The sequence below is a fragment of the Palaemon carinicauda genome, chromosome 44 (genome assembly GCF_036898095.1).
Source record: "Palaemon carinicauda isolate YSFRI2023 chromosome 44, ASM3689809v2, whole genome shotgun sequence".
Lineage (NCBI taxonomy): Eukaryota > Metazoa > Arthropoda > Malacostraca > Decapoda > Palaemonidae > Palaemon > Palaemon carinicauda.
Genome location: NC_090768.1, coordinates 38,010,927 through 38,032,528, shown reverse-complemented (window position 1 = coordinate 38,032,528; position 21,602 = coordinate 38,010,927). Strand labels below are relative to the sequence as shown.

Genomic DNA, 21,602 nt, shown 5'->3' with positions numbered 1-21,602 from the left:
CACTTTCATAAAGGAGAGTTGGCTCAACACTTCACCATCTTCTTGGAATTCACTTTACAAACATTTCACCATCTTCTTGGAATTCACTTTACAAACACTTCACCATCTTCTTGGAATTCACTTTACAAACACTTCACCATCTTCTTGGAATTCACTTTACAAACACTTCAACATCTTCTTGGAATTCACTTTACAAACACTTCAACATCTTCTTGGAATTCACTTTACAAACACTTCAACATCTTGAAATTCACTTTACAAACACTTCAACATCTTCTTGGAATTCACTTTACAAACACTTCAACATCTTGAAATTCACTTTACAAACACTTCAACATCTTCTTGGAATTCACTTTACAAACACTTCATCATCTTCTTGGAATTCACTTTACAAACACTTCAACATCTTCTTGGAATTCACTTTACAAACACATCACCATCTTCTTGGAATTCACTTTACAAACACTTCATCATCTTCTTGGAATTCACTTTACAAACACTTCATCATCTTCTTGGAATTCACTTTACAAACACTCCCAATCTCTTGCACGAATTTTGCTCCCTTTCTTCTTTCACCTATTCGGTGACTCACCTTCTTCGATTATCTTTAAATCGTCTGTTATATGCATTCAGCAATATCAACATATTTTCTATCTATTTTTTTATAGAAATCAAGAATATTTCTAGTTCTCTAAAGAATTTCTGATAGATCCCACCAGCGATACAAGTAAATTTCCTTGTGAACTGACCAATCTTGTTGAATACCTCTTGAAGGATTTAAATTTCTACATAAATGTCAAAGATAATGGACGGCAGAAAGAACTTCATTAAAAGAGAATGAGTGTCAACTGTGTTAAAAACAAACAAGAAAGATATATATACATAGAGACAAGTTAAAATCAAAGGGAAATCTTTAAGAGGCTTCTTATATGTATTTCAATTTGTCCAGAGAGATGAATTAAAATGTGAAAAAAATGGACGTGCAAATATGACACGACCAATAACAACTATTCTTTGTATATTATACTTAGGTATATTTGCCAAAGGATTCAGTGATAAGGTCGTTGGGAAAAAACAATCCTTCGATCCTGCTGAGGCGATACAGTTGCATGTACAGCATGAGCCTTAAAGCTCTAAGTAAATTATTCAAATCTATTGAATTTCACACAACTGAAAACAGCATTTTTAACCAAATCTAACCGATGAGGAATGAAAGACACGCAGAATAAAAAGAAACTACTGTACAGTTTTAAATATGAGCATGTGATCTCTAATCTTGGGTAGTGCTATAGCCTCTGTACCATGGCCTTCTAACTGTCTTGGGTTAAAGTTCTCTTGCTTGAGGGTACACTTGGGCACACTATTATATCTAATTTCTCTTCTTGTTTTGTTAAAGTTTTTATAGTTTATATAGGAAATTCTTATTTTAATGCTGTTACTGTTCTTAAAATATTTTATTTTTCCTTGTTTCCTTTCCTCACTGGGCTATTTTCCCTGTTGAGGCGCCTTGGGTTATAGCACCCTGCTTTTCCAACTAGGGTTGTAGCTTAGCAAGTAAGTAAGTAAGTAAGTAAGTAAGTAAGTAAGTAAGTAATAGTAATAATAAATAATAATAATAATAATAATAATAATAATATTAATAATAATAACAATAAGCAATAATAATAATAATAATAATAATAACAATAATAATAATAATAATAATAATAATAATAATAATAATAACAATAAATAATAATAATAATAACAATAATAATAATAATAATAATAATAATAATAATAATAATAATAATAATAATGAAGGAAAACTACAAATTTCAGGGCACCAGAAATAGAAATAAACAACAATACAAAAAGAAGCATTAATAAGAATATTCAAGTAAAAAAATCGAGGTAAAGCAGTCTATAACAGAAAATAAAAATAGCCAAGCACTGACTTTCATTACAGAAAAGAAAAATTAAATTAGGCGATGTAAATCATAAAAGCAGATTTTTTTTTATTCTTTTAATGAATTCGTTAACGAGGGAAAAGTTTGCCCTTAATGAAGTAATTCATCTCTTTCCACTCATGGAAAATGACATACAAGCAAGAAGAGATTTTAATTCTATTTTATTATATATTATAGAGAGGTGAGTGAGGAAACCAGTCGTTCTTAATTCCAAGGTTAAAAGGATGAAACAATAAAGAGAATGAAAGTAAAAGGAATCTATTGTATATAACCATATAAAAAGTAGTTAGGACCCTTAAAAAAAAAAGCCACTACCGCTGAACCAATTAAAATAGAATACTAATCTCTGATATGTTAACCTCGACTTTTTAAATGAAGAAAATATGTTTTTGGGCCGCACAAGAGAAGGGATTGTGTCTACCCTATAATCTCTATAGTCAATTCGTTTTAGTGAGGCAGATTTGCACCGACTCGCTGGGGTGTCCTTTTAGCTCGGAAACGTTTCCCGATTGCTGATTGGTTGGGCAAGATAACTCTAACCAATCAGATAGCAGGAAACATTTCCGAGCTAAAAGGGCACCGCTGCGAGTCTGCAAATGCGCCTTGTTAAAAAAAAACTGAGTATAGTAGGCCTTGGTGTCTATCCTCCCCCGCCTAACAAAAATGGCTGGAATGGCAGTAATGTTGGCTAGCCAGCCTGACGTTAAGGAGAAAATGGAACTTACAAAGTAAATGAAGATTACTAACGCAATTACATATATCGTCCCTACCTGGAAAAAAAACTTTGAGCAACAATTTTTGGCCAATTGGCACAAACAAAAAGCGATTTAACAATAAGAAATATTATTATGATTATGATTATTATTATTATTATTATTATTATTATTAGTAGTAGTAGTAGTAGTAGTAGTAGTAGTAGTAGTAGTAGTAGTAGTATCATTATTACAAGCTAAGCTACAACCCTAGTTGGAAAAGCAGGATGCTATAAGCCCAAGGAACCCAACAGGGAAAAAATAGATGATTAAATATTCATAATATTCGTAGCCACTAAAGGCAAAAGATAATTTCATATGACATTGTTTACTTAAACACTCTGAATAAGGCCTATATATCTACCAGCTTAGAATACCCCCAGGAAAAGCTAGGGCTATTAACCTTTTAATGAACACCACATGAATCATCTCCTTACGGACAATTTGTTTTTTGCTAAATAGAAAGTTAAATCAAAACTCTTTTATAATATGAATTCCTAAGAAATCATTATGAGAATTTTGAGTTCAAAAGCCCTCAATTTGGTGCCTCTTCATTTTCATCCTTTCATACGGTCTGATTAGGATGGCCGAGATCTAAGGCAAAAGCGGACTTTAATACAAAACCACTTGCATTAATGCAAAGGTTTTTACCAGATAAATAGTGTCTGTTAAATTGAAAAGTCATACACTGTTATTTACGTGCTTTTTTCCATTGTTATATGGTGGTAAGCAAGGTTGCCTTCTTTTTGAAGGACTTGCTTTGGCTTTGGGGTAGACCTCAGTCCCGATCTGCTACCCTGCCTGACATCACTTTAGAACCCGGTAGCGTACGTTCATGTTCTGTACCAGTCACCAGTGTCCTTGCAGCGAGGAGTCTTGGTGCGGTTAGATAGACAGTTCGAGACGTGTAAGGTGTCTGCTATGTTCTTAGAAGGTGTTGGACTGACTTTGTGTGTGTATTAGTCTGTAACACCCATTTTTTTTTAAGCAAACCTATCCGTCGATTATAAAAATACTCCTGAGGTGTCTACACGGATAGCAAAGTGCCCGCCTCTCTGACTAGTCATACACAATTAAATAAATAAATTATGTGTTGAAAATTAGCTGTATTTGCACACATTTACAGCCCACGTCACCTTCATATAATGCGTAAATTTTTAAATTGCATGATCCATCGAGCTTTAATGCTCATGCTGTGCATGCAACTTTATCGCCTCAGCAGGATCGAAGGATTGTTATTGCCCAACGACCTTATCACTGAATCCTTTGGCAAATATACGTAAGTATAATACACAGGGAATGGTTGTTAGTGGTCATGACATATTTGCACGTCCATTTTTTTTACTTCCCCCAACGAAGTTGAATTAACTTATGTAAAAAGATAGAAATTATTAAATTTTGGAAGGTCAAGGTTACGGTCAAGCAAAATGTCCATTTCACGTAACCAGCTATAAGTTTGGACATGGTTGTCACAGAGACTTCAAACTTGGTTCATATTTAAGTGCATGAAAATCCACGCCAATTAATACATGTTAAGGTCAAAGGTCAAGGTCAAGGTCGAGCAAAAGGTAGAGAAATAATCTGCAGCAGCAGAGGTCTACGCCCCACTGAGTGCCCCTCTAGTTTTTACTATTTAATTAATCTCTCTAGACAAATTGAAATATAGATCACAAGCCTGTTAAAAATGTTCCTTTGAGTTTATCTTGTCTCTGTAGATGTATCTTTCCTGTTTGTTTTCAACACAGCTGTCACTCATTCTCTTTTGCTGAAGCTCTTTCTGTCATCCATTATCTTTGATATTTCTGTAAATTTTTTTTAAATCATTACAACAAATTAGGGTTCCAAATCAAATGTATATAATTATAAAGAAAAGATTACGCTACAAACTATTTAACAAGAGCTTGCCTTACACCCTCCAGTCTGGAGTCAACATTCTGGCCAATCGTTTTCCTTTTCTTTTCACACTCAACCCCAGTTAAATTTAGTAAATAGTAATTTGTCATTTAAAAAAATTAAACTATTCTAAGATAATGCTAATGTGAGTCCCTAAAAAAATCTACTGAGCTATGAATTGTGGAAACTTAAAATTGTTCCTAACAGAAAAAGAGCCACTAGCCTACTCATGAAGAATCATATTTTGATTAGCAAATGTTTGGTTACAAGGTTCCTCCTGGTTTGAAAAAGAAATACGTTTGGCAGTATAATGCAGGAAGAAGTGGTTGTTCTACTCAAGTTCCCATTAGTTAATAACCCCAATACAATTTCTTAAAATTCAAACTCAGGACTTGGTGTTTGAACCAATCTCACTACACGAGTCATCCAATAATCCTTAAAGGTAGAATATCGTCTTTCTAGCTATGGAACACAGACACTGTAGTTTTTGCCAAAGCAAAATTGGGGCCATCATTTGCTTGCCTAACATGCTTGTCTTTTTTAGCTAAGGAAACTAGAAACTGTAGCTTTTGATAACTTATGGAACAGAGACACTGTAGTTTTTGCCAAAACAACATTGGGGCCATCACTTGCTTGCCTAACATGCTTGTCTTTTTTAGCTAAGGAGACCAGACACTGTAGCTTTTGATAACTTGTGGAACACAGACACTGTAGTTTTTGCCAAATCAACATTGGAGCCACCGTTTAATTGCCCAACATGCTTGTCTTTTTTAGCTAATGAGACCAGAAACTGTAGCTTTTGATAACTTATGGAACACAGACACTGTAGTTTTTGCCATAACAACATTGGGGCCACCATTTGCTTGCCTAACATGCTTGTCTTTTTTAGCTATGGAGACCAGAAAGTGTAGCTTTTGATAACGTATGGAACAGAGACACTGTAGTTTTTGCCAAAACAACATTGGGGTCACCATTTGCTTGCCTAACATGCTTGTCATTTTTAGCTAAGGAGACCAGAAACTGTAGCTTTTGATAACTTGTGGAACACAGACACTGTAGTTTTTGCCATAACAACATTGGGGCCACCATTTGCTTGCCTAACATGCTTGTCTTTTTTAGCTAAGGAGACCAGAAACTGTAGCTTTTGATAACTTATGGAGCACAGACACTGTAGTTTTTGCCAAAACAACATTGGGGCCACCATTTGCTTGCCTAACATGCTTGTCATTCTTAGCTAAGGAGACCAGAAACTGTAGCTTTTGATAACTTGTGGAACACAGACACTGTAGTTTTTGCCATAACAACATTGGGGCCACCATTTGCTTGCCTAACATGCTTGTCTTTTTTAGCTAAGGAGACCAGAAACTGTAGCTTTTGATAACTTATGGAACACAGACACTGTAGGTTTTGCCAAATCAACATTGGCCCCTCGTTTTCTTGCCTAACATACTTATCTTTTTTTAGCTAAGTATACCAGAAACTGTAGCTTTTGATAACTTATGGAACACAGACACTGTAGTTTTTGCCATAACAACATTGGGCCCCCGTTTTCTTGCCTAATATGCTTATCTTTTTTAGCTAAGGAGACCAGAAACTGTAGCTTTTGATAACTTATGGAACACAGACACTGTAGTTTTTGCCATAACAACATTGGGGCCACCATTTGCTTGCCTAACATGCTTATCTTATTTAGCTAAGGAGACCAGAAACTGTAGCTTTTGATAACTTATGGAACACAGACACTGTAGGTTTTGCTAAAACAACATTGGGGCCACCGTTTGCTTGCCTAACATGCTTGTCTTTTTTAGCTAAGGAGAACAGAAACTTTAGTTTTTGATAACTTATGGAACACAGACACTGTAGGTTTTTCCAAAAAAACATTGGGGCCACCATTTGCTTGCCTAACATGCTTATCTTACTTAGCTAAGGAGACCAGAAACTGTAGTTTTTGATAACTTGGCAAGACATCACTGGGACCATCATCTGCTTGACTGACATGTTCCCAGTTGCGATTTTGGCCTTTGACTAAAATAAGCAGTTGAACTTCTACCTGATGGGAGAAAACCCCTAATTCATACTATTTGTCCAGAGATGATCTGGAGGTAGATGCAGCACAAACTTTTTCTATTCTATCCTTCAGCTGAAACTATGCGATTTGATAAAGTTTTGGCTTATATACTTTCATATGTTCCACCAATAGCTTCCACTCTAAAAATGAAATTAATTTACTTAAAAAACTATAAGTAATTACCTCATAAAACTCAAAATAATTCCAAAAGTAATATGAACAAGTACAAAGTTCTAGCGAAGCTCTTTCGTAATTGGCTTCCCAGTCATATCGATCAGACGTGTACCGGAAAACCCGAGCACCAGCACAAGCAAGGAAAAGTTTTATATGAAAAATGACGTTGGCAGGTATGCTCTTCAGTATTAGCTCACTAAGTCTAAAAATGTGTACCATTGGTAAGCATAGCCTTCAGTGCGCTTCACGCGGTGCGCTGTAGGTATCTCCCCTATATAATAAAAAGCAAGTGTCTGGCTATATATATATATATATATATATATATATATATATATATATATATATATATATATATATATATATAACACATATACATATACATATATATATATATATATATATATATATATATCCCTCTCCAGTCACGCTTAGCAGCATTGCCAGATTTACAACTACACGATCTATTCCTGTTCCTTGGCTAGGGAGGAGAGGGGGAGTACTCATACTCTGTTGAGAAGGGGGTCCCCAAGAAGAAAGGGGAAGGGGTGATAAGGCTTGAATATGTGTGTTTGTGTGTCTATCTAAATATTTAACCGTCATTTGTGACGGGTCGCATACACCAATTGAATTATCTTTGTAATGATCGCTCGGCCCTTAGCGGCTCCCAGTTTTTAGCCCTCTACACTCCGTACTGAAGGGCCTCCCTGGCGCCAGTGCCGGGTCCTCATATGGGCGAAAGTCATAAATCGAAATTATGCAAATTCTAAAAATGTGAGCATGATAAAAAAATGTATTTTATTATAAACAAATAACTTAAATAATTCATTATTAATATTTATGAAAATTGTCAAAGCAAATTATAATGTTCAAATTGGAATCGAGACTTATAGTTATAAAGAGATATTTCTCATATTTGTATACAAAACGAAATTAGGATTTACGTATAAAATTGGCCTACTGGTAATTTTGATATATCTTGAACCAGCACAAAATTCATAGTTATATTTGAAAAGTACCAACAGAAATTCAAAACTTCCCTTTATTTAATTATTCATCAAAATTATTTTTGAAATTATTTTCAAGAAATTTTATCAATACTTTTAGAAATAACAAGACATTATACAATATAGAAAAAAATAGAAATATAATCAAAATAAACAAAATATGGAACAAAATTTTATCAATATTTTAAAAAATAACAAGACATTCTACAATATACGAAGAAAAAGAATAATAGAAAAATAATCAAAACAAACAATATATGGAAAACAAGTACTATAAACAACCCAGCCATATACAGTATCCTACCTATGATACATTAAACACATTAATCTAAAAAAAGAGAAACATCACCGAACATTTTTCCTCCGTGAAATATAGCGAAGGAAAAGAAAAAAATAATCAGGAGTCGAAAGCAGGACGAGAGGACACGATAATGGCGTTTTGTAAGTGAATATAATTCACGGTGAATAATTATTTACAGGTTTAACGGTGAGGGGGGCAAAGGTATAGGGCGGCTGGCTGGAGGTAGCCGGTTTGTGGAGCGTGTAGGAGGAGGAGTGTGGGGGGGAGGGGGGAGGTTAAGGCCAGGGGCAACGCAGCCTGCAGCAGAGCCGCCTAAAGGGGAAAGGTGGCTAGCAGGAACAGCCACATTTGCTGGTGTAAAGGGCGTGAGGGATACACCTGCCAGTTTTTTTTTTATTTTAAATTTCACTCAAAAAAATGTCTCTATATACGTTCATTTGTTCAGAGAAATATAATTACTGATATATATAAATATAATTACTGATATATATGTGTTGATAAAATGAACATTGAAGATAAAGTGAAAGTACAGTAAAGTAAAGACGAACTTGTTTCCCTCTATTTCCCCCCAAAATGGTTCCATAACCGTTCATTTGTTCAGATAAATTTAAATACTGATATATACGTGTAGATAAAATGAACATTGAAGATAAAGTGAAAGTACAGTAAAGTAAAGACGAACTTGTTTCCCTCTATTTCCCTAAAAAATGGTTCCATAGCCGTTAATTTGTTCAGAGAAATCTAATGGCAGAAATATATGTTTGTAGCTATAATAAAGATTAAAGACAAAACGAAATATATCTCTATGGACGAATTTATTTCCATCACAACGAAACTCCAAACTAAATTACCCATAGAGAAGGCTCCATATACGTACATTTTTTATAGAAAAATCTAATGGTATAATGAAAGAAAGATATGTATAATAATGAAGATTGAAGAGAAAAAGAAAGTACAGGAAACTAAAATGTCTATAAACAAACTTATTTCTATCACCACGAGACTCAAAACTAAATTACCCATAGAAAAGGTTTCACATGCGTAAAATTTCTCAGAGAAATCTAATGACATAATGAAAGCAAGATATGTGTAGTTTTAATGAATATTGAAGACAAAAAGAAAGTACAGGAAACTAAAATGTCTATAAACAAACTTATTTCCATCACCACGAAACTCGAAACTAAATTACCCATAGAAAAGGTTCCATTTACGTAAAATTTCTCAGAGAAATCTAATGATGTAATGAAAGAAAGATATGCATAACGATAACGAAGATTGAAGAGAGGACGAAAGTACAGGAAACTCAAAATATCTCTATAGACCAACTTATTTCCATCAAGACGAAAATCGAAAAAGGTGTGGATGATTTTGGCTTTAAAGTAGGATTGACTGATTATGGGTTATCTGGTATCCTGAAGACACACAGGAACTGCATAAAGTCTATAATGCCTAATTAACACAATTAACATAGCAGGATAGTATTTAACACCAAGATTTATTCGTCGATCAATTCAAGTTAACACGAATATAATTTCTGATAAATTAAAAGCATAAGTTGATCATAAACTAATTGGAAACGAAAATTAATTCCTTATTTCATTAATTGGACAAAACAAGTTATAAATTCTTATCACATTTTCCTAACCTTATTTCGTTCATATTTCATAATAAGAAGAATTGGTTTTGAAAAGAGATTCCAGATACAAACAGAAAAAAAACAGTAAAAATACGATATTAATCTATTTTCCAAATAGTCTTCATATTAAGGGCTTGTGTTTTTTTGTTTATCAAATTCGACGGAAAATATAAACAAAACACTTTTTGAATAATACTGTTCTTTATAAAACATTCATAGCCGCAACAAGTATCCAGACATGTAAACACATACAATACACACCCACACATTTATATATATATACATACATATATATACATATATATTCATACACACATACACACACATATATATATATGAATTATATATATATATATATATATATATATATATATATATATATATATATATATATATAACACATTACACCAACACCAGTGTATTATACGTTATATGTATATATATACATACATACATATATATATATATATATATATATATATATATATATATATATATCACTACACCAACACTGGTGTATTGCACATTATACGTATGTATATATATACATATATATATATATATATATATATATATATATATATATATGTGTGTGTGTGTGTGTGTGTGTGTGTGTGTGTGTGTGTGGCTCAGATGTTTATCCAAGGAACTTCCATCTCGAGGAACAGAATTCAATCCTCACTCAGATACCATATCTTTGAGAGAGATTTGGATTAGCGAAGAGAGCAGGGGCACAGAGATTCAGTACTCTAGCTGGGACCGTGTTCGAACCCAGACTATCGCTCCCAGTTAAACTCAGCTATAAATGAGCACCTTGGTCTGGAGGGCACGGGGCTAGCAACCCCATCCCTAGAGACTCATTAGTGAATAATGGGTTTTACTGAGGATTGGTAATATGAAGGGGCCGGACCACAGAGTTAGACACCTTATCTTAAAAAGCACAACATCAACGATAATAACCACAAATGCAGTCACTCCTAGTTCACTGCAGGACAAACTCAGACATGTCCTGGGTCATGTCTGGGGTTTGGGCATTCTCCTCACAAAATTGGCCAGTGGGGATGGTGATGGTGGGAGACTTTAGTCTGATCGCTCAAAACAAACCAACCTAGTATGGGTGGCCCTGACTAGTACAGCTTTGCTGATTATGGTGATATACAAACTTTCACCACGTTAAGGTATCCCCACTCAGAAAGGGTAAAAATCAATACTTGGAAAGAAATGGTGTCACCTTTTCTGAGGGGGAGCAGTAGTAGCACAGACGAAGCCTACACATTCACATTCCCACCTGGGACATATTTATATATAAATAATAAGGACTGAACGTATGCAGTCACTTTTTTCTAACAAAATTCTTTTGGTTTTCAATAGCTTGAGTATTTTTAAGTTGTACTTCAATCAGTTTTCAATAAAATCTGATTAACATCCTATTAGGCCTTAAGGATTCTCTAGTTATTTAATTTTAAATAATTCTTTGAGGTTTAAAAATGTGATAAATTAATGAAGACTTGAAGAAAATAGTATCAAAACATATTTTTTTTTTTACCCCATAAAGAATGCCTAAGAAATGGTCGAGCAGAACCATTAAAAGGTTGAAAAATGCAGAGGCAAGGGATAGGTCATTGCACTACGTCCTAGAGACGGAACATAAATGGGATCAACGTCCAACAACCACCCCCCCCTCGCCCCTCCCCCCAACACCGTAACCCAACCTCCACTAGAGTGGGACGCAGGGGGAATCGGGTGAAAGGGTGTTTACGAAGATAGCAATGTCATGTGCACAATGTGGATCTATGAAGCTCCGAGCAAGATTTGTACTCGAGATCACTGCAATGGTAATAAGTTCATGATAAGTAATAAAATGTTCATTAGGTAGCTACTTCCCTCTTGTTAAGGGTAGAAGAGACTCTTTAGCTATGGTAAGCAGCTCTTCTAGGAGGACACTCCAAAATCAAACCATTGTTCTCTAGTCTTACATAGTGCCATAGCCTCTGTACCATGGTCTTCCACTGTCTTGGGTTAGAGTTCTCTTGCTTGAGGGTACACTTGGGCACACTATTCTATCTTATTTCTCTTCCTCTTGTTTAGTTACAGTTTTTATAATTTATATAGGAATTATTTATTTCAATGTTGTTACTGTCCTTAAAATATTCTATTTTTCCTTGTTTCCTTTCCTCACTGGGCTATTTTCCCTGTTGGAGCCCCAGGGCTTATAGCATTCTGCTTTTCCAACTAGGGTTGTAGCATAGCAATTAATAATAATAATAGTAATAAACGACACCTGTATAAGAAACGTCAGATATAAATTATGATATGGTTCACTTTGCCATGGTTATTATCCTTATTATCACTTGCTAAGCCTCAACCCTAGTTAGAAAAGCAGGATGCTATAAGCCCAGGGGCTCCAACAGGGAAAATAGCCCAGTGAGGAAAGGAAACAAGGACAAATAAAATATTTTAAGAACAGTAACAACATTAAAATAAATATTTCCTATATAAACTGTAAAAACATTACCAAAGTGAGAGGAAGAAAAATAAGATAGAATAGTGTGCCCGAGTGTATCCTCAAGCAAGAGAACTCTAACCCCAGACAGTGGAAGACCATGGTACAGAGACTATTGTTGTCCAAGATCTTTTATAATGAGTGATATCAATAAGGAGAGAGTTAATCCAAGTTAACTTTGTTTGAATAAGAAAAAGTGGTTACTCATATAATGAAATAACGTAAAATGGTTGGCCCTTTAAACTATATGACGACATGAAACCGATGAAATTCAGATTAGTTTATATAAGCATTAGCACACTGTAATAACATATCACTAAGAGAAAGATTCCGCAAGAAGATGAAACCAAATGAAGACTGGAAATATAACGTAATTGAAAAAGTGATAACAGATTGTGGTAGAATGAGGAAACAAGTGAATCAGAAAAAAATGGCAATTTTTACAGCAATCTTTTCTATGGAAATAAAATCTAGCTGCAGAAGGTGCTTGAAAGAGAGAAGAGAATAAATTTGCAAAAATTGGGAAATAAATTCAGGAGGGTTAAAATGAAAATAAAACATGCAAACTAGTGGCTAGGGTGAGACAGACTGTCTATTTTCATTGCATGGTTGTGTAAGTGTTGTTGATTAGAAAGCTTATAACATCCGGTAAGCTGACCACACTATTCTGATGGTTGATTAGAGGAAAGGAGGAACAAAAATCGTAGCAGTCTAAATACCTATGTGGTCACATTTGGTAGGAATGGTAATGACTCATGTCAGAGTTGGAATGGTAATGACACATGCCAGAGTTGGAATGGTAATGACTCATGTCAGAGTTGGAATGGTAATGACTCAAGTCAGAGTTGGAATGATAATGACTCAGGTCAGAGTTGGAATGGTAATGACACATGTCAGAGTTGGAATGGTAATGACATATGTCAGAAACAAATTGTAAAGGTTAAAAGGCGAGTGCCTAGTTTTGCTAGCTCGAGACTATTATTATTATTATTATTATTATTATTATTATTATTATTATTATTATTATTATTATCATTATTATTACTGCAAGCTAATCTACAACCCTAGTTGGAAAAGGAAGATGCTATAAGCTCAAGGGCTATAACAGCGATAAATAGCCGAGAGAGGAAAGGAAATAAGGAAATAAATATACTATATGAGAAGTAATGAACATTTAAAATAAAATATTTTCAGAACAGTAACAAGATTAAACACATCTTTCATATATAAACTATAAAAAAAGAGACTTATGTCAGCCTGTTCAAAATAAAAGTACTTGCTGTAAGTTTGAACTTTTGAAGTTCTACTAATTCAACTACCCAATGTAGAGTATTTAATGAGTAATAAAAACAAAGAAAATTGTCGAAAACATGAATTTTTCAATTTAGTAAAAAAATAATGAAAACATTACTTTTGGTTAATTTATCTGTATGGACCATCAGGAAGATGACGAGAAGACACTGGATGTAGCAGTAATATGGATTACAAGTAGGTGAGGAGATGGGGTGACAATCGACTGGAAACTGGAAGGGCAACGGCGAGAGTGTAACTGAATCGATTCTTTATGCATGGACCTGTCATGAAGTTATGGAGGGTTTTCAAAGCGACACCGTTATGTATTCTTCAGTTGGAAGATACACAAACAGTGACTATTATATTGTTTCCTTTAAACCCCCTTTTCTTTAAAAAAATAATCTTATCTTTTAAAGGTGATACAATGTATGTGTATATATATATATATATATATATATATATACATATATATATATATATATATATATACACATAGCAACAACAAAAATGCAGCAGTTTCTAGTCCACTGCAGGACAAAAGCCTCAGATATGTCTACTCATCTCTTGGGTCTGGCCAGTTTTCATCACCACGCTGGCTAGTGCGGATTGGTGATGGTAGGAGCCTTTTGTCTGATGGCTCACAGCAAACCAACCTAGTATGGATGTCCCTGACTAGTACAGCTTTGCTGATCATGGCGATACACAAACCCTTTCACCACGTTGAGGTATCGCCACCCCGAAATATATACTGTATATATATATATATATATATACACATATATATATGTATATATATATATATATATATATATGTATATATATATATATATATGTCATTTCTTCATTCCCGGGGAAGTTTCTTTTCCTGGTCTAGCACAATTCTTCATTTGCTAAAACCGAAGAGTGGAACGACCACTGAAAGAATTTGCAGATTTGAGGCAGCTGCCTCGCGAAATGAAAGGGCGAAACCTCGAATTGGCCGAAATATCTGGACCGTCCTAGACTGGTTCCACTAGAGAGGACAGAACAAAGGTGGTTAATAACGCAGAGCCACAAAATGTTAAAGGGCCTGGTCCCTAAACTCTTGGTCCCTATCACCTGGCAATGATTTCCCAGCGGTCAGCCACAGAGGAACCAAATGCAACAGAGAGAGAGAGAGAGAGAGAGAGAGAGAGAGATTAAGTCTAAACAAAACGAGAGAGAGAGAGAGAGAGAGAGAGAGAGAGAGATCAAGTCTAAACAAAACGAGAGAGAGAGAGAGAGAGAGAGAGAGAGAGAGATCAAGTCTAAACAAAACGAGAGAGAGAGAGAGAGGATCAAGTCTAAACAAAACGAGAGAGAGAGAGAGGATCAAGTCTAAACAAAACGAGAGAGAGAGAGAGAGAGAGAGAGAGAGAGAGAGAGGAACAAGTCTAAGCAAAATGAGAGAGAGAGGAACAAGTCTAAGCAAAATGAGAGAGAGAGGAACAAGTCTAAGCAAAATGAGAGAGAGAGAGAGAGAGAGAGAGAGAGAGAGAGAGAGAGAGTTTTTCAATCTACGAGTGTTAGGTGATCCTTCTTTTCCTTCTTCGTTCGAATCAATTATCTCATGAAACCTTAGTGGAAATTCATACACGGGGACTGAGTCGCAAGTTATTTACTCTAAAAAAATGAATTTCATGTACTAGACTAACTAGAGTGTCATTTACCCTAAAAATTCATTCTATGTACTAGTTTCATTTACTCTAAAAAAAATTAATTTTATGTACCGTAAGAAAAAAATAATTTCATGCAGTAGAGTTTCATTTATCCTGAAAATTTACAATTCTCGTCCTGGAGTTTCACTTACTCAAAAAAAAAAAAAAAAAAAAAAAAAAAAAAGTGCAAGTTTCATTTACCCTAATAAAATTTATTTCATGTACTAGATTTTCATTTACCATAAAAAAAATCATGTACTAATATTTCATTTAACTTAAAAAAAAATTATTTCATACACTAGTTTTATTTACCCTAAAAAATCATTTAATGTATTAGAGTTTCATTTACCCCAAGAAAAAAAGTTATTTTCATGTAACAGTTATCTACATCGATATCGGTTTCTAGTGTGAAAGCAACAAAATGATATGGAATCATTAGCAGGATACTTGTTCGGGCGAGTTACAAGCATAAATTCTCCCAGGAGAGAGAGAGAGAGAGAGAGAGAGAGAGAGAGAGAGAAATTGGTATTCATCCAAAGTTTTCTTTACATATATTTCAGACCAGTTGTATATGGCATATCTGTTTTGATGTTGTTACTGTTTTTAGAGTGATTTATTGTTAATTTGTTCTCATCATTTATCTATTTCCTTTTCTTACTGGGCTACTTTTCCCTTTTGGAGGCCTTGGGCTTATAGCATCTTGCTTTTCTAACTAGGTTGTAGCTTGGCTAGTAATAATAATAATAATAATAATAATAATAATAATAATAAAATATTAAAAGGGCACAACAATATAGTCTAAAAGAATATTGATCAATTATAATTAATGTTATTATAAAAAATGCTGTTTCGTATGATGACATCTGAATACAGTTTAACATGAAATTGAATAAACCATCAAAAACATGTAAATATTACAAGAATTTACGTGGCAATCTCAATTACATAAAGAGATCATTCCTCTAAATATATTTCCAACCAAAGAAAAAATAATAAATTAACAGTCACAATGTAAATACTGTGTATATATTTACATCAACCTAACTCTTTGTTGTAAAGTTCAAACGCTTGCTTGAGGGTACACTTGGGCCACATTATTCTACCTTATTTCTCTTCCTTTTGTTCTTTATAGTTTATAGAGGAAATATTTATTTTAATGTTTTTACTGTTCTTAAAATATTTTAATTTCCTTGTTTCTTTTCCTCACTGGGCTATTTTTCCTGCTGGAGCCCTTGGGCTTATTGCATCCTACGTTTCCAACTAGGGTTTTAGCTTAGCAAGTAATAATAATAACAACAATAATAATAATAATAATAATAATAATAATAATAATAATAATAATACCTGTTTTCCATGCGTTTGTAACATTCCTGCAATGAGTGACATCTAAAATGAGGAAATCAGGTCGAATTATATAAATTACTGACCTGTGAATTAATATAAGAAATAATACCGAGGGACAGTTAATATACAGTTAAAGAATGCCATTAAGACAAAACAAATAATACAAAGTTGTTTTATGAATTTTATGGTGTGTGGAAGCCAATGTATTACATGACTTTATGCTTTTTCTCTTAAGTAATTATAGTCTTAGAGTAATAAATTCCTTTAGATTCGACTGCACGCAATGAAACATTGTTACTTAATCTCACAAAATGTTTAAAGATCTTTCATGAATGGCAGAGGCAAGGGACAGTGACAATGCCCTAGAGAATGACAATATAGACAGATGATCGGTTCCCAAGGCCCTCTTAACCCAAGTTAGGACCAGGAAGGGCCAGGCATTGGTTCCTGATAATTCGGCAGATAGACATAACTACAATAAAACCCTACATCCTTAGCTGACGAGCATGGTGAGGTTTAAGATATTACAAGGAAACTTCGAGGTTGAGCCGGTCTCGAACCCCAGTCCAGCAGATCGCCACGCAGCGAAGTTTCCAACTTGCCTTATTGACTCACCCTTATATCAACCCCTATTTTGAAGGCAGGGTTACGCTAATTACTGACATCATCAGCACAATAATAATAATAAACTTCCTATATAATATACAGCAGTGTCTAGATATATATATATATTTTATATATATATATATATATATATGTATATCTATATACATATATATATATATATATATATTTATATATACTGTGTATATATATACATATATATGTATATCTATATATATAAATATATGCACATATATATGCATATATATACTGTATAATATATATATATATATATATATATATGTATATCTATATGTATATATATATATATATATTCATATATATACTGTGTATATACAGTATATATATACATATATATATATGTATATCTATATATATAAATATATGCACATATATATGCATATATATATATATATATATATACACACACACATTTTCTGTCACGCTGATTGACATTGCCAAACGCATAACTACTCGGTATCTCCCCTTCTCTTGGGTAGGGAGAGAGAGTAGTCATTCCGTGGTGAGGGGGGGGGATCCCGAGAAAACCACAATCTCCCACAAATTGGCAAAACTGTCGCGTTGTAGTTGGGAAAGGGGAAGGGATAGAAGGAGTGAATCTGCGTGAATGTGTTTGTGCATATCTAAATATTTAGCCTACATATTTGACGGGTTGTGTATACTAGTAACAATAATAATAGAATGTAAAAAAATCAGGTGAAAATTAAATAATTTTATTGAAGTTAATGGAGGCACAGCTGTATATTACTCATAATAATGTACTTAAACTATAACTACCAGGGCACCAGCCACCCGTTGAGATACTACCACTAGAGTTTTGGGGTCTTTTGACTGGCCAGATAGTACTACATTGGATCCTTCTCTCTGGTTACGGTTCATTATCGCTTTGATTATACATTCACACACCGAATAGTCTGGCCTATTCTTACATATTCTCCTCTGTCCTCATACACCTGACAACACTGAGATTACCAAATAATTCTTCTTACTGCACTGTAATTGTTAAGTGGCCACTTTCCTCATTTTAAGGGTAGAAGAGACTCTTTAGCTATGGTAAGCAGCTCTTCTAGGAGAAGGACACTCCAAATTCAAACCATTGTTCTCTAATCTTGGGTAGTGTCATAGCCTCTGTACCATGGTCTTCCACTGTCTTGGGTTAGAGTTCTCTTGCTTGAGGGTACACTCGGGCACACTGTTCTATCTTATATCTTATTTCTCTTCCTCTTGTTTTGTTTAAGTTTTTATAGTTTATAAAGTGATATATATTTTAATATTGTTGCTCTCCTTAAAATATTTCATTTTTGTTTGTTCCCTTTCCTTAATGAGCTATTTTCCCTGTTGGAGCCCCTGGGCTTATAGCATCCTGCTTTTCCAACTAGGGTTGTAGATTACCAAGTAATAATAATAATAATAATAATAATAATAATAAAAGATAGACATTGCTTAGTTATGTTCCCTTTTTCAGTCAATGCAATTGCAATATTTACATGTTCTTTTTTAATGCATAAAAACTTCTGCTTGAAATACAGCTGACCAGCTGACTTTGTGTATTGAAATTGTATCATAATCATTTTTACTGTTGTTGTTATCTAAAAGACAAGCAAAAAAAGTAATTTACCGAGTCTAATCAACAGAATTTACATATGCACAAAAACGAGAGAGAGAGAGAGAGAGAGAGAGAGAGAGAGAGAGAGAGAGTGGAACAAGTCTAAGCAAAAGGAGAGAGAGAGAGAGAGAGAGAGAGAGAGAGAGAGAGAGGGAAACAATAATAAACAAAATAAAACAATATCTGACATCAAATCACGAATATTAATCATAAACATCGCTCCACAAAAGTGGTTCAATGTTTGTTTTCTTTTAGATTAAAAAATCTTCATAAAATTAATGTGTGAAACAATAATGGTTATTTTATCAAAAGAGTAGATTGACTATGTTTCATCAGTGTAATTTTTCTCTACTAAACGTAAACAAAAACAAAAACAAAAAACCCACAAACAAACCAGCGAGTACAAACGGGTATTCACGTGTGTCATACAATGCTAAAGTCGGACAAATGTGAGATTACCTGACTTTTCAGTTCGGATGTCAACTAATTGAATACTATTTTAGCTGATAGTAATTTTGTTTACTCGGCAAGTCCACACTGTTACGAGAATACATGGTAGTGGTAGAGAAATAACTTACACACATAATATATTATCATTATTATTACTAGCTAAGCTATAACCCTAGAGGGAAAAGCAGGATGCTATAAGCCCAAGGGCTCCAACAGGGAAAATGGTCCAGTGAATACATGTATAGATACACATATATCTGTATATATACACATATATACTGTAAGCAGCTCTTCTAGGAGAAGGACACTCCAAAATCAAACCAGTGTTTTCTAGTCTTGGTTAGTGCCATAGCCTTTGTACCATGGCCTTCCACTGTCTTGGGTTAGAATTCTCTTGCTTGAGGGTACACTCGGGCACGCTAGTCTATCTAATTTCTCTCTTTCTTGTTTTGTTAAAGTTTTCTAGTTTATATAGGAAATATTTATTTTAATGTTGCTGCTATTCCTAAAATATTTTATCTTTCCTTTTTTCCTTTCCTCACTGAGTTATTTTCCCTGTTGGGGCCCCTGGGCTTATAGCATCCTGCTTTTCCAACTATGGTTGTAGCTTAGCAAGTAATAATAATAATAATAATAATAATAATAATATATATATATATATATATATATGTGTGTGTGTGTGTGTGTGTGTGTGTGTAGTTAATGTTAAAAATATGTGCAGCACAATTACTCTTCAAAAATTCTCTCTTTTTTTTTAAATAAAACTTTTCTTTCCTTTCATTATTACATCACTTGAGTATTTTTATTTCTTTTTATTCTTTTTACCTTCCAATATCCATAGCTCTCTTTATAAACGTATCATGGAAGTCTACATAAATTCTATTCCTTACACCTCCATTTCTTCTATCCTAACCTATTTGTCACGATTATCTCTGTATAAGTTTCTAATTCCTTCATATAAAAATAAGTTTACACTCCTATACCCCTACCCTTCCTCCTGTCTCTATAAGAGTACCGCGGAATTTCAAACATTTCTTATATAGTCCATCCACATCCTTATCTTTAATCATATCCCAAATGTCTTTACTTTCTTCTTATAGGTCACCCATTCCTTATCATCAAATTAACTTTTCCTAATTTCATTCAAAGTTATGTTTTCTAACCCTCCCACCCAACATTAGATTATTACCCAGACCTTAGAACTCTGTGGTCAACCTGCTAATTGATGTTTGTACTGTATCACTGGTATTATTGCATGTCTTATCTTTTTTGCTGATGTCATAAGTGTAAGATCACTGTACCCCTATTGTAACTCTGTATATGGCTTTTGATGAAATAAAGATTATTATTATTATTATTATTATTATTATTATTATTATTATTATTATTATTACTACTATTGTTGTTGTTGTTGTTATTATTATTTATCTTAACGTTCAATTCATCTAAATAATCACATGTTACTCCAACAAATCTGCCCCTAAACATTACAACCATGACCTTTCCCTGCCATCTATTGTTTGGTAACACAATCTATCAAATTCTATCAAATTTACAGTTGTCTTGAAAAAAACTTACTCAAGTTTGCAAGTAAAAGGAAAGGGGAGGCAATAATATACTGTAATTGGACCTAGAGGAAGCTCTTTAGTGAGCTAAGAGAAAAGTTTGATTTGAACTTATGATTTATGAAAGGTTGGTACGACAACCCCGGTACTGGAACCACTTGCTTATTCGGCACTTTATGAGGATGGTGAAGAGAGGCAAAGGGAATTAAGAAGGGCTGCACAGTAAGATGGAAATCTGGAAAGTAAATAAGACAAATCATAAACTTTAAAGGAGAAACTGAAGAACCCAGCCACTGAGGGAGGCAAGCCAGCCTCAACTTGGTGTCGGTCCCAAGCCCGGGTAAATGGGGAGGGTTGGCGGCAGGAAAGGCATCCGGCCATGAAAAATTAGCCAAAACCAATATGGCCATTGGATATTGAGAACATCGACCCCACATAAAAGTTGGAAAAGATGCAGACAAAGAAGAAGAAAGGAGAAACTGAAGAACCTTACAGTTATAATGTGAAGTAGCCATTATAGAGGTTGCATGGCAATCTGAAATATAAGAAGTGGAAGCAGATATAGTACAAGGATAAAAAGTGGGTGCAGCCAGAGGGTGATGGACACTGCAAACCATTTTAGTAACAGATACAGCTTACATCGTGATCTACACTGGCAGAACAAGCAATGTGGAGTATGTTGATGATGCAATATATGGATATTAATTTGCTGAGACTGATAAAAGTTTAGAGATGGAAGTAAA

At 34.1% G+C, this 21,602-nt stretch overlaps 1 protein-coding gene across 1 annotated transcript in view; it reads left to right on the top strand.

The window, feature by feature from the left end:
* Positions 1-2,612: 2,612 nt before the first annotated feature.
* Positions 2,613-21,602, top strand: part of LOC137634380 (uncharacterized) — a 73,189-nt gene continuing 54,199 nt past the window's right edge. Inside the window, exons 1-3 of the mRNA XM_068366776.1 lie at positions 2,613-2,677; positions 3,828-3,980; positions 8,320-8,506. Of these exons, the coding sequence (XP_068222877.1) occupies positions 2,613-2,677; positions 3,828-3,980; positions 8,320-8,506 (405 nt within the window). The remainder of the gene's footprint in view (positions 2,678-3,827; positions 3,981-8,319; positions 8,507-21,602) is intronic.